We start from the raw sequence: 14,945 nt of genomic DNA on the forward strand, positions 1-14,945 counted from the left end.
ATAGAACATGCAAAATTAATAAATTTCATAGTATAATGTGAGAGTGTTTTCAGGTTCACTTCATATTCTATCAAGAACCCGAAAATACACTAAATGCGAAGAACATGGAGAGTTGAAACTGTTTTCATCATGGATATTTATAAGAAATAAACGTTATTTACAAGAACTGTTCAGATGAAATATAGGTAGCTGTAATATAGGCATCACAACGATAATGGATCTTGTTTGTCTACCAGACAGATTGACTCTTCTGAAGACTTTGTTGCTAGAATTAGTCTTGCTGCTGAAGTGCCTGGCATGCCGAGCAACTTTCTAAACTGCATGTCGATCACGTGATGCATATATTACAAATGTTTTCATTCATTTGAAGTTTTATAATCTTGAGACAATCTGTCCCTCATAAATAAACCATCGTCGTCCAGTGCAGCTACTGACGTTTATTTGAATAATTGTAAATATCCATGATTAAAACAACGGTTCATTCATGCTCTCCGTATTACAAAAGTCATTACTTTAGCCATGTTCTGTCATCCCTTGAATTTGCGACATCCTATGCAACGGTTTTAAGTTTCTGAATAAAATTCAACTTAAATTTTCTCTTTTCAGATGGATAAACTGGTTCTGTGCACATTTTTATACCCGATTCTTTTACGATTATTGGTCTTGGCACAATCTCATGGAAGCGATTTTACCGATTCAGCTTTACTACCAGCAGAAAACGAAACACCCGAGCCGATGCTGAATGTCATCACAGAACTTGCAAATCTATTTATAGACATCGAAGATGCATTTAATAAACAGACCGTCCTTAAAACTGATTTCGAAGAAGATTCAGCTGAACAAATTAATGAGAATTATAGACGGAGATCTGGATATTTTAATCGAATACCAAAAAATTCTAGAAATCTTCAAGAAAGCACAGGCTTTGCAGTAACTGAAACGCCTTCAGATCTTCTTGCATCTTCCGATGTAATTGGTCTGAATATTCACACTAAGGAACATGAAAGCTCTTTAGATATGTCTGTACCTCTGCCCATGACCACGTCTCTAGCACCGGAGTCGTCACCAGTGAAGGAAATATTAAAAGACAAAACTTCCGTTTCAAGTTCTATGGATGATACGTCCACAAAACTCGAAGCTAATTCGGCGTTTGGCAAATCTGAAGAAACACTTCAAGTAACAGACACCGATATTGACGTACAGAAAGATAAAACTAGGGACGAAGCTCAAGAATTTTTACTTAAACACCCTCCGGCTAAAGATGATCTTGAAAACAGAATTGAAAGATTAAGTCAGCTTTATGAACGTATTAAGCAAATTCGAAATTCTTTAATTCATATAAAATCAAGAGAAATGTCACAAAATTTGACAGCTGTATCAGAAAGCGTTGCATCCAAGACAACTGCAAATGAACCTCAAGGTATGTTAGATGATTTGACCTCTGGATCCGAAATGCATAGGCCCCCGGAAAAGTTTCTCAGACGTTCTGTATCAAATTTAATTGATCCATATGTATACAAAATACAAACGACAGATAAGAAAAATTCAAAATTATCTCATGATGGAAGAAAACGAGTGAAAGATACTAAAACATTCAAAAAACAAGTTCCAAAAACTAATCTCCAGTTGGTGTTGGACTCTTATATTCCTCAAGATTCTGATGTTCAATTATATTATGAGAAGAAAGATTTTATACCGAATCTTATTTATTATCCAGTTTATAAACGGCAAGGCGATATGTCAAGTGATGAAAATGTGGACATTAAGGAGGCATCAGAGTCTGAGAAAATAGACAATTCGTTGGAATTAAAAGTATCTTCTAATAAAAAGTTCTTATTAATGCTGGAACCGTTAAATCCTCTTAGAGCTCCGTTACGTATTCAGGAAAGTAGTGCTAAACCGCTGCTTGCTTTTTATCATCGTAGTGGTTCTACTGAATTACCAGAAACAAGCGATAAACCTGAAATTAAGCTGCTGCTGCCTGCTTTCTTTTACCCTGGCAAATCTGCTGAAACAGGAAAAACTAGCGATGAGCCTGATATAATATTGGCTTTTGCTTCTAATGGTATGCCACTGAAGTTGGGAATAAGTAAAGACATAAAAAATCCCATTACATTTCTTAACGACACTTTACGTGAATCGGATGTAGCATTGAACGTACCTGTTGAACTGCACAAAGATGGTGAAGCTGAACCAGTCGGTGAAGATGTATTTGAAGTTGGTATCGGCGATGGTGGTGTTATAGTTCGGCCTCGTTACTTTGATTTGTCCAACAATGAAGACTTGGAAGATCTTCTGAGGACCCTAAAAGAGTTGAAAATATCGCAGTCTTCAAGAAATAAACAAACAGGTAAAATTATTCTTTACAAAGTATTTCTAATGTCTTCTCTATGTAGCCATGATTCCATTTGCTTATGGCCTGAATGATGCCTATTTGAAATGTTGTACTTTATTATAGGAAATCCCCTTTTAAGCCAAAAAAACAGCAAAAAGTCTAAACCTTCCTTTTAGATTTATTCAACATTCATCAATTTCATAAAACTGTTGTATGCTAGTATTTCGTTCCAGTAAATGAGCTGGCTGTATGGGTGGGTTTGTTTTCTCTGTGTGGGACGTGAACAAGAGCCAGTTTCCATTAGACGGTTCTCCGCAAAGTTTTCAGATAACTCGTGTGCAACTAATCAACAGAATGTTTTAAGCTAAGATTTAAGACTTTTAAATCATTATATTTTTACATACGTATTAAAGAAAATTTAATGAGACTAGCATACAACACTTTTAATGAGAAAAAGTTTCTGGAATTGCCTATTTTTAATTCCTTAATTCGAGTTTTCTGGACCCTTTAACGTTCAGTTGCGTCCATTGGAATTTCTAGATTTTAATGAGATTACAGGAACACTGTATAAAAATATATCTAGATCTGCCAAAGAACTTTCAGAACATTATTTCTGCAGAGAATACAATCTTTCAAAAAGTATCCTAACTGCAGGCATTGTCTTCTTAATCGCAGTAAGCCTCAAATAACACAATATTGCAAATTTTTTCTATGCTTAATGTAAGATCCGCATATTGATTTGCAGGAAGAACTAAGAAATAAACATTCATCCGTTCATCTCCGCACAAGCATCTTTGATCTTCAGTTTGTGTTCAGCCGTAAGAAAAGCTCATTTAAACAGTTACATCTGTTCGGGATAGTGTTAGTTAAAATGATGGCCTAAAAATTGCTAGTGAATGCTTGCGTTTCTTGCCTCTTATGAAGAAAACTCAAAGTAATTAGGTAAGTATGCGTAGGAGATTTGAATTTCTTATACAGACTTTCATTGAAAGAGTATACGAGAGTTGGAAATTTTAAGAGCTGAATGCCCAAATAACGTTGGCAAGTGAAAATTTGAAATTTTTGGTTAACAGATGAGGGCTATACATACCCATACACAATATTTAATATGGGAATGGTAAACTAAATTCTCTCGTGGTTTGCTGTTACCTGTCTGCTTAAGGGAAAGAACACCTTCAGGGACATCACTAATTTACTCGTGTAGGCGAGCTCTATCTATAGCATTCTCTATATCTGCTTGCAAAGTGACTTTATCATTAAAATTTCCTGATGTGTCCTTGAGCTCTGCAAAACCCCTAACTCTTGCCATTTAAAAGATTTTATCTTTCATGTTTAGACCAAAGAAATCTCAAAGACTTGTGCGTTATAATGTTAAAAAGAAAATTATTGACTAATTAAACCTAAGTTTTTACATATTCAAGTAAATTTTGACCAACTCTTTTTTTTTTTTTTTTTTTTGTTTACTTACCGGTTTAGATCGCACTTCGACAATTCAAATAGTCGCTTATTTTCGGGCTTTTAGAAATGTAAAATTTTAAATGATTCAAATAGATGTTAGGCGGAATGAGTACCAGAGAAGTCAGGCTCGTTCCAAAAACTCTTTGCAATTCTCGTACGACTCATTCTAGAATCGCCTGATCTTGAAAGGCGGGTCTTTTTAATTTCATAATGATAGGAGGACATACCGTGATCCCGACGAATCTTGGCAATGAACGTGAATGCTTCCCCTCAGTATGGAGGCTTACTTCATTATCTTAACACATTAAAGGAGGGGGATCTTGATGAAAGTATGCTAGGTAACGCAGCGACCGCTTCGCCTCGTTTTTCGTCCTAGAGTGGGCGATATTTTGTGTAATCATAAAAAATTTAGTCTTAAAAAAGTTTATTTAAACACTTAAACTACAAGAAATATTAAAGAACTAAACACTAATTACAAAAAATGTTTTAAAGTACATATTTATGAGAAGAATCTAGTAATTTTTATAAATGTGATAATGTTGATAACACTCGCCAAGGTGAAGAGGTGCAATGCAAAACTCTCATTTGAAGCAAGTCAATTTTCTTTTTTTATGTGCCGCACAAACTACGCAGTTTCGTTAGGCATATAGCCTTTATTTTCTATCCGAATTAATTTGTGCTTAAGGGTGTCCGCCGATAACATCGCGGCAAAAACATCGTGGACGAAAACGTCGCGGAGAAAACAACGCAAGGTGAAAACGTCGCAAAGAGAAAACATCGCAGTTCTAAAACATCGTGGTACAAAACATCGTCGTCGAAAATAAAGCGGTTTAAAAACATCGTCGTCGAAAATATCGTGGTAAAAAATAAAGTATCTACAAATCATCGCATGACGATAACATCGCAGACATGCTTGTTTCAGGTTTTAATAATTGTAAATGGATATTCCCATAATGATTTGTGAGCGCAAGGTGTAAAGAAGGATAAATTTTACTTTCACATATTTTATTAACTAATAAATTTTTGCTGAAAACGTAAGAAGGAAACTTAAGCATAGGAAATTAAATGTAACTTATAGATTATACTTTTCATGAAATATTACCAGTAAAAACTTTATAAAAATGATTTATTAATGGCCTTTGTTAGTTAACTATGTCGGTTTAAAATTCTATTAAGTGCTATAAGTTGCATTAATTTTTTATGCTTCAGTTTTCTTTTTATTTTCTCAGCAAAAATTTATTAATTAATAAAAAATATGAAAGTAAAAATTATCCTTCTTTCCATCTTGCGCTCACAAATCATTATGGGAATATCCATTTACACTTATTAAAGCATACCTGAAAAAAGCATGTCTGCGATGTTATCGTCATGCGATGATTTGTAGATACTTTATTTTTTACCACAATATTTTCAACGACGATGTTTTTAAACCGCTTTATTTTCGACGACGATGTTTTTAAACCGCTTTATTTTCGACGACGATGTTTTTAAACCGCTTTATTTTCGACGACGATGTTTTCTCTTTGCGATGTTTTCTCTTTGCGATGTTTTCTCTTTGCGATGTTTTCTCTTTGCGATGTTTTCTCTTTGCGATGTTTTCTCCCGCGATGTTTTCTCCCGCGATGTTTTCTCCCGCGATGTTTTCTCCCGCGATGTTTTCTCCCGCGATGTTTTCTCCCGCGATGTTTTCTCCCGCGATGTTTTCTCCCGCGATGTTTTCTCCCGCGATGTTTTCTCCCGCGATGTTTTCTAGCACGACGTTTTCGCCTTGCGTTGTTTTCTCCGCGACATTTTCGGCTGTAACCTTTTGATGTCTAGCGAAATTTGAACAACAGAACAGCTTCAAACCTGAAAACATACTAAATACAAATGTAAAGTGGCCTCTGGCTACAGTCGAGATAAATCGTAGTACTACGACTCCCGCCTTTAAGCTACAATCGAGATAAATCGTAGTAATAACGAACTCCCGCCTTAATAGATCTCTTAACAGTAAGTTGAAGATTGGAAGCATTACAAGTTATCCATTCTCCTTAATATCATAAAATGTTCTGGTTTTGGCAAAGTTTTCATCCTTTAAGTAACGAGAATCCAGAGTTTCTTTTATTCTGGGCTTGTACTGGAGTGTTAGCATTCAGTTTAGGTATAGTTTTAAATCATTTCTCAACTTATTTTCACTGGCTTTTCAGTTAATTTTTGCATTCAATTAGAAACATACAAATTCCTTAAGATGGGAACAAATGCTTTTCAACACAATGTTTAACGTCAGTTTTATCCGATCTAAAGTAAAGAGAAATGACATTTTCTGATGGATAAAATTCTAATAAATCTTCATTCAACAAAATGTTTTTGAACAATTCTTCATAACTGAGAAAGGATTCTATACTTTGCTTTATGTGCTATTAAATAATGTCGCTGTTCTTCTAAGCAATGAATTAACAATTCATTGTCAAATAATCTCTACCAACATCTATCCGGAAATATACTCAGTTTGAACGAATGGTGTTTTTTTTTTTTTTTTTTAATTCTCATTCATTACAATGGATTTTCTCATGTGTAACGTGTATACGAGCCAGTTTCTCTTGGAAAGTCAGCGAAGGCATCCCTTCCCTTAGGCAGATAGCCGTAGTGTGCTTTGCCATAAATTAAACCAAACCCACTCGTTAAAAGACCTGACAAAGATCTGCTTAATGTTCAGTTATATTTCATTAAAACTATTTAATAATTTAGATTAAATTGCGGCAAGAACTTTCAAGTATTAGCTGCCTAAGGACTAGTATGACTTTGTAAGAGATTTTTTTAACCCAAATTAGCTCGTATTTACTCTACGGATGTGAAAAACACGGAAATTCACATGCAGCCAGCCCTTTTCGCCTGAATTTGAACCCGGATTTAAGTAGCAGTGTTGAGCGGTAGTACTTATCTTAAACTAGCGTCAACATAAATTTGTTTATTGAAATGCAGCAAAGCATACAAGGGTTGGCTACCTGAAGGAAAGAGGACCATTCTGAACGGACTTTCTAAAGGAAATTTAGCTCTAGTCGTGTTACAAACGAGAACATGCGGCTACCCTGTTGAACAGGTTCTAATTATTATGTTCAGTGGGAGTTGAAACAGGATTTAATTACCATTTTCAACGTTCTTATCCACTCGACTACTAGTGGGCTATTAACTTTAACTATTAAATAAGATGTAATAGATCAACAAATGGTTTACAAATGTTCAAATGACAAAAGCTATCTTAACGTAAAATCACAATATTCCTTGCACATTTACTTTAGAATATGTGAAATAACTTGGAAATTTTTCAAACGCAAAGTATTAAAAAATGAGGATTCTGGGAATAGTTCATGACAGATATATATTAATTTCTGAACGTTTTTTGCTTCCGAATATCGATTCGATTCCAGGCAAAGAGGGCTGGCTGAAGGGCATTCTCATGGTTTTTTTACATGTAGAACTTGGAAATGATCCAGTTTCCCTTAGCGAGCTGCCAGTGGCCGAGTGTTGAGATTACTGAACGCTGGTTATTCGACCCGAGCTCGGATTCCAGCCAACTAACTCGAAACTTTGGTATTTGCGTTGTATTCTCCATGGATGATGCCCATACGAGAGAATTCTTCTGAAAATCCTCAACAAATGCATCCTTAAGTATATGCGTCCACAAACGGCTGAGTGACAGTCTTTGAATACTGGTAATTGGACCTGGGTTCTATTGTAGGCAAACGAGCTGGCTTCCTAGACGTTTTCGTGGTTTTTCCCATTACTAACATAGTAACTAACGAATTTCCATTAGAAAGATCTCACGAAGGCAGATAGCTCTTAAGTGTTTAGACAGATTTGGGATAATCAAATATAAACCAAACCCTTTAAGTAGATAGCCCTCAACGGCTTTGCTGTAACTAATTAATCCATTTCTGCGGCTGAATCTTCTTTTACCCAACGATTTTCTAGTGAATAAACCCCTTAAACACTGGTAATTTGTTTCTCTTTCATGGCATTTTGTTTTCGCCACGTGTAATGTAAATACTAATTAGATTTCTTTAAGAGGGGAATAGTGATTAAATGTATTAAATTTCATATTTTTTAAATTTCTTTTTTTTTTTTTTTTTTTTTTTTTTTTTTTTTTTTTTTTTTTTTTTCAGGCAAATAAGATCAGGCTTCCTGAAAGGATTGATTTTTCGGACTGTCTGGCAGCAGTTACCCTGAATTTCAAGTCTGTGTCTTGTAAACTGGTGTATGACCACTTGTAATTGATTTATTTGTTGCACAATAAATTTTGTACCGTTAACATGTACTTTAATTTTTCAAATGTGAAAAACATGCTAGTGCATGATTTAGAAAAAAAATGCTTGACTTGAGGAACGAAAGTTTAACAAGGGTAATCAATTTAATAAGTATTCATGAGTAACTGGAATACCACCTGTAACAGCTTGTTGAAGAAATCTTATATACCATTAACTGAAATATTTTTACGTAAATCCAGGGTTTCTTAAACTTTTTTTCAGTCGCTACACTTTTTTATCACTGAGATTTTTTTCTCGACAAACCCAGGACTCCATTATATTTACAAAACTTTTGTGGGACATAAGTATTGCGCAAATCCAACACACGCGTGAGTGAAACGGTCAATTTTTTTCACTTTTTTTTTTTAACAGTCAATTCAAATTGATTCTATGGCTACTGTAATATACTATTTCAGTTTTAGGACATAAAATTTAATTTCTAATTTTAAGACATAGACATTTTAAATAAGACGAAATGACAGCGTCACGTGCAAAGCAAAGAAAATGAACGTTTATATTATAAAAAGAATGCGTTGTAGTATCTTTATTTTCAGATACATTGTGTACAATTATTTGGTAATTGTAAAATTACTATAATAAGTTGAAGAAATGTCCAAAAGTACTAAAATTTTTGGCAACCCCTTGCTGCAGGTCCCGCACACACAGTTTAAGAAACCCTGCGTAAAGCTATTCACGCAATGAAACAAATAGTGGAGATAATCTTAAATTCAACGGAAAGCATACCTATTCCACCCGTACAAAAGAACGTGAAAGTTACTTTAAATTCTCCAATTTGAAAAATAAACATCTTAAGTTACTAGACTCAAAAAAGGCAAATTAATTTCCGTAAATTGCTAAGCAGCTGAAGAATTTTGAACTTGATGATAAATCGAAACTAAACAAAGCCTAAAAATGAATTTTAAATATGCGATTAAAAAAAATTCGCTTATTAAACGCATTTCATAAGCTTTAATGCTCAAACTTTTCGAAATGAAGGCTACATTAAATTTTGCAACTACTGCACCTATTTGCAGAGTACCCTTTTAGATTTTTATCCCTGTTTGCATGCTGACCTTAGCTCTGTGACAGTTGTTAAGGTTTTATCTTTCTAAAGCAATAGATTTCGGAAATTTAAAAGTGTTCCTTAATCAACGAGTGGTTGAGTTATTTATTGAACGATTGAGGTTTTATACCTTATTGGTTTCAGCTACTAACTTCTCGAGCTCTTCTTTGTTCACTGTTTAACAGCAGCCTCATCAGGAGCCGAACGGTAAGATCGCTGAAGACTGGTAGTTCGATTTTGTTTCAGACCGCCCACCAGCGGCCAAGCGATACAGACTCTGAACTCTGGTAGTTTCGTCCGAGGTTCGAATCCTGCAAACGGGCTGGCTGCATGGGCGTTTTCGTGGTTTTCCCCATGTGTAACGTGTATGCGAGCCAGGTTCCCTTATAAAGTCCTCCACGAAGGCATCTCTCGCTTTAGGCAGATAGCCCTCGTGTGCTTTGCTATAATTAAATAATCCAGTCTGTATCAAACCCCAGTGAACGGTCTGGTTGCATGAGTTTTCATGGCTTACTTATACGTAGATGTGAATAAAAGCCAGTTTCATCTTCGAGAGTCCTCTACGTAGGCATAGCTTCCCATAGGTAGATAGCCTTCAGTTAATTTTATAACTAAAATAAGTTATCCTACTTTAAGGGCAGAAGCTTTGCTAGGAAAAAACTAAAAAGGCAAAACCTACTTCTTCTAAGCATCTCGGTAAAAGTTCGGTTTTTCACGCGGCTGAAAAGTAAAAATCGCTTTACGACAGGAAATGTTTTGGTGTTTATAAAAAAAAAAATAAAAATATACCTGAGAATTCTTAAAGTCTCGGTTCTTTTTGCATATTTAACAATTTCTACATCTATTGGTATCCAACGAGGACTGAAATATCTCGGTTTTCTTTAACAAATAATGTTGGTTATGTTTCTTTACAAAATTCGTAAAGGACATTTTTGTGCATAACATCTATAAATTTAAACTATTTTAGGAAGTTTTAAGCATATGTAAAACGGAATTTCTATTAAAATTTTTGCAAGTAATGGGTTTTCTTCAAGTCTAATTATTTCTTTATGTAAAAAAAGGGGAAAGAAGAAATTTCTGGGTAACGCTCGTACCTTAACCCTTTGAGTACTAACGAGACATATGTCCCACTAAAAGTTTAAAAAGTACTTAGAATCTCCTAAATGTTCGGAATCGTCTTCCAATAATTGAAATATCAAGACGCCGTTGTGCTCGTTGTACACCCAATGAACATAGAGGAAAGAACAAATATGAGTTGCCCAATGTTGTAATGCTGAGTTATGCAAAGAATGCTTTACCCTATACCATAAAATTCAAAATCTAGTTCATATAATAAAGCTTTCCAGAATAATAGGTGTGCTTATACTATTCTATGGTTACTTGTGAGATATTGTAATGTTAGAATATTACATTTTATACGAACAACAAACTTTATTAGTCAAAACTTACAGAATAACTGGAAAAAACATTTTTAAGCGCGCGCATCGTCTGCGGATATTCTTTGCAGATAATCGTCTGCGTTAATTTACATTTCTTAGTGGAGTTATGTTGGTAACGTAACAACGCAAATACGTTACAATATATATTGTTGCGTGCGTACGGGTTCGTTATGAAATGAATGCACAAGTCCGATGAAAAATGAACAAAAATTTATTATTATCACAACAAAAATGCTTAAATTTTCTCAAATAATCGTGCAGTATTACAATATCTCACAGTAGTTACCTTCTAACTACTCAAATGTCCAATAGAACGTAATTCAAAACAGCTAAAGAAAGCTAATCCGCGAATTCGCTACAATCAACAAGAGCAGTTTTCTAAACAACAACAAACTAAGCAACTACTACGAACTGAGATGTTTTCCTCCTTTTATAACATTTTAAAATCACGCGCTAGAATTTTCCAGTACTTTCTCGAAATCAAAGAGTTATTTATTTATTTAATGCACGCGCTCTTGTATTTTCAATTTTCCGGCTTAGCTTTCTTTTAATATTCGTCACGCGCTGCACTGCGCGAGAAATAAAACCATTTAATTTATAATTGAACTAACATTAGCTTTTTAAATAGCAAATTCGTAACAATATGTATCCCACCATTAACTACGGCTGGGACATATGTATCTTGGCTTGGTATCCTTTGGCTTGAAAACTGTTTGTCAAAAAAATTCCCAAATACTAAATTTACCTTATTTATGGCCTATTTTGTTCACTTGGATAGAAAATGGGGTAATTTTTTTTAATTCGTTAGTTAGAGGGTTAATATTGAAGTTAAGAGTATATTAAATACCTTTCATACCTCCCTTGATTCAAAATCTTAGACCTAAGTTTTTATTTTTCCTTACAACAATTTTTGCGATGCCCTAGATCATTAAAATAAGTGGTTCATGGTGCAAATCACAGAATAAAATTCAGTTCAGTTAATAAACATTTCCACAGAAAAAAGAAAAAAAAAAAAGATTTTTCAGAACAGCTGTTTCTTGAGATGTGAATCTTTGAAAGAGTCGTTTCCGTTTTAAATTAGGTGTATGGGGCGAAAGAATTTGAATATTAGGAACTCAAAGAATAACATCATTCCTATTTATAATTATGATTATAAATCTCGTAACTATGTGAAGCGGCCACTGGCCATCATGGTAATCAGAAGCACATCCAGCTAGTAAATGAAAAGTCCGGAGCTTCAATCCCAGCGAAGGCATTATGCATTTTTCACCTTTCCTGCTTCAATAAACTTACTGATTATACATTTATATACACAACAAGAAACGTAATTATAATTTCAACTTATCAATAATCTAATTTAAAACGTATTTAAATGTTCCTAATAGCTTTTTTTGCTGCTGTAAAAGTTACAATATAAGTCACTCGCTAAATTCACATGCCGTAAAATTAATGTTCTATACGTATGCTAATAAAACAAAATCTGATGTGTAGACCACATGACTTCCTTGTACGGAATATTAAATTATACGCATTTTTTCTTGCATTTCATTTAAACTTATTGGATTGAATTAAATCTACTTTGCCGACAGCGCATAAACCACAATAGAATAAATGCATCCTTTAAAATTCACTCTGGTATTTGTTTACCATAGCGACACTCTGGCGCTAGATTCACTTAACAGTATTATATTTCGTTCATATTATAACTCATAATGCACAAAATTTATATCATTTAAAGAATAGAATTATCTAATCGTTGCCACATGTTCTATTCAAATACTATAATAAAGCTAGAATGATGTATAAAAGAAAATAAGCAAATAAAACAAAAAAGAAACAGTTTTTCACAGACGATTGAGTATTTCTCATTCAATTAATTCAGTTCTCACTTCGCGAGAAGGCAAAAATACATAAAAACTCAAAATATCTATATTAAAAATTACGAAGTAAATCTTAAACACTTATTTCCTCGAAAAAATTCCAGAAAGGATTAAGCATGATTTAATTGGCAATAATAAATGAAGGCGTTATCTTTGTTGTTGCGAAGCTAAGTTTCTCTAGATTGGCAACAAATCCACTAGTTTGCTGTTTCAAATGTAAACAATCAATGGCCGCCATCAAAAAAAAGGCTTAGCGGCACTTAAACAACTTTAAAATTGTTGATAATTGTAAAAATATCGCATACAGATTTACTAAAGGCATAAAAATCTTAACCGGAAGATAAAAACAACATAATTCAATCATTTTTTAAGCAAAAAATGTACAATTTACAAACATATAAGAGTAAAAAAACTGAGATCACTGAGCCGGGTAACAGAGTGGATATACAGTGGTGGCCAAAACTGTGGACACTTTTGGAAATTTTTATGTTTTTGAACTTTGTATGCTCATAGAAAACGTTACGTTTCACAAAATGCAAACTTGTATATATCATTTTAAAGAGAATTTATTACTGAAATTAATACAAAACACAAAATTCAATTATTTGCAATACAAAAAAAGTTAAACGATAATAGTTATCGATATACAATAGATAGTGATGATTGCACTGAGTTATCAGTAATTAGTAGGGCACCCTTTATTTTTGATTACAGCTTCACATCGACGTTTCATTGAGCTGACAAGAGTTTTAAGCTCTTCTTTCGTTATTACATGATGCCAGGAAACAATTATAGCCTCAATTAGTTCCGTTTTATTTGATGGGCGCTTCATTCGGACAAGAGATTTCAAACGGTACCACAAATTTTCAATAGGTTGTGACCACTGATCATCTCTCCAATTAATCTGTTCCTTTGCCCACTGTAGTCTTTTTTTAGTTGCTGAAAATTAAGATAAGGCTTTTTTCGTGGAATTCTACCTCTCAGTCCAACATCTGTTAATCTTCTCCTTATTGTTCTTGAACTGACAGAAACACCAGCATCATTCAGATCACTTCTGATGGCCGCTGATGACATTTTTCTCTCTTGGAGACATAGTCTTTTTATTCTTCTGTCATCAATAGATGTGGTGCACCTTTTTCGGCCTTTTTCTTCTTTGTTTTTTATTGAATTTGTCTCCTGATATCGTAAACAAAACTTTCGGACTCCAGATGTAGTCACTGAACCACCCACCTGTCTTGCAATTTCAGCATAGGAAAGACCACTTTCTCGTAACACAATAATATTGCATCTCTTTCTAGGTGTCCAATCTACTCTTTTATTTGATGTCATTGCTTCTTGACTAAATATTAAAAATTTTTACAAAAATTCCTACTTCTAATTGCAGTGTATAAGAAACGGGTCCTCCTTCTACAGAACAAAGCAAAATAATGAATTGTTTCAAGTGCAAACATGATGTCAGCTTCTACTGGAAGTTACTAACATTTGATTGGTTCTCAGAACAAGAACAGTGATTGGCCAGGAAAACTAGACATTACAAACAACTTCATAACTGTGTTTTTTATTTATATTAAAGTACATATAACTTTATTCCAAATAATTGAATTTTCTGTTTTGTAATAAATTCAGTAATAAATTCTCTTTAAAATTATATATACAAGTTTGCATTTTGCGAAACGTAACATTTTCTATAAGCATACAAAGTTCAAAAACATAAAAATTTCCAAAAGTGTCCACAATTTTGGCCACCACTGTATATATTTATATACGTTTGGTGCGAACGATTGAAACCAAAATACGAGGTGCACATCTACATGTTATAGCAGTCCTATATACAAAATTTCAACGTTCTGAGGCTACTCGTTTTTGAGTTATGCGAGATACGTACGTACATACGTTCGTACAGACGCCACGAAAAATTCTCTTCAGAATTAATTTTAAAGCAGTTTTATAATTTTTTTGAAGGAAACGAGTGTTTTATGCTGTCCTTACGTACAGATATCAGGCAAAAACATCGTTAAATTGCATTCGATAGCGGTCAAAATGGATATTTTTGTTGAAATATGCTGCCTGAAACTTTTCGCAATTACAATACTTCCTTTTTACTTCGTACAAGGAAGTAAAAACAGTTTTTCTATACACTTTGCACAGTGGGAATACAAAAAAATGCCTTAGCTGTGTGTGCATGTGATTACGACAAAGCCTCGAGGGCTATCTGCCTAAGAGAAAGGATGCCTTCGTGGAGGACTTTCTAAGGTAAACTGGCTCGTATACACGTTACACATGGGGAAAACCACGAAAACGTCCATGCAGCCATCCCGTTCGCGGGATTCGAACCTCGGCCTGAGCTACCAGTGTTCAGTGACTTAACCGCTCAGCCGCTGGTAGGCCGCCTTGAAACGAAAGTTCCTGATCAAAGTCGAATCACTCATAATCCAAAAGACGAGATGCATGCCCTGGAGGGTTTTCCATAAATTTTAATTAAACTTA

At 34.2% G+C, this 14,945-nt stretch overlaps 1 protein-coding gene across 1 annotated transcript in view; it reads left to right on the forward strand.

The window, feature by feature from the left end:
- Nucleotides 1-8,081, forward strand: part of LOC118203010 (uncharacterized) — a 31,064-nt gene extending 22,983 nt beyond the window's left edge. Inside the window, exons 3-4 of the mRNA XM_035375256.2 lie at nt 607-2,350; nt 7,936-8,081. Coding sequence (XP_035231147.2) covers nt 607-2,350; nt 7,936-7,943 — 1,752 coding nt within the window. The 3' untranslated portion in view covers nt 7,944-8,081. The remainder of the gene's footprint in view (nt 1-606; nt 2,351-7,935) is intronic.
- Nucleotides 8,082-14,945: the final 6,864 nt, after the last annotated feature.

Source organism: Stegodyphus dumicola, chromosome 9 (genome assembly GCF_044657685.1).
Source record: "Stegodyphus dumicola isolate Sdum_Otavi_A_Nest chromosome 9, ASM4465768v1".
Lineage (NCBI taxonomy): Eukaryota > Metazoa > Arthropoda > Arachnida > Araneae > Eresidae > Stegodyphus > Stegodyphus dumicola.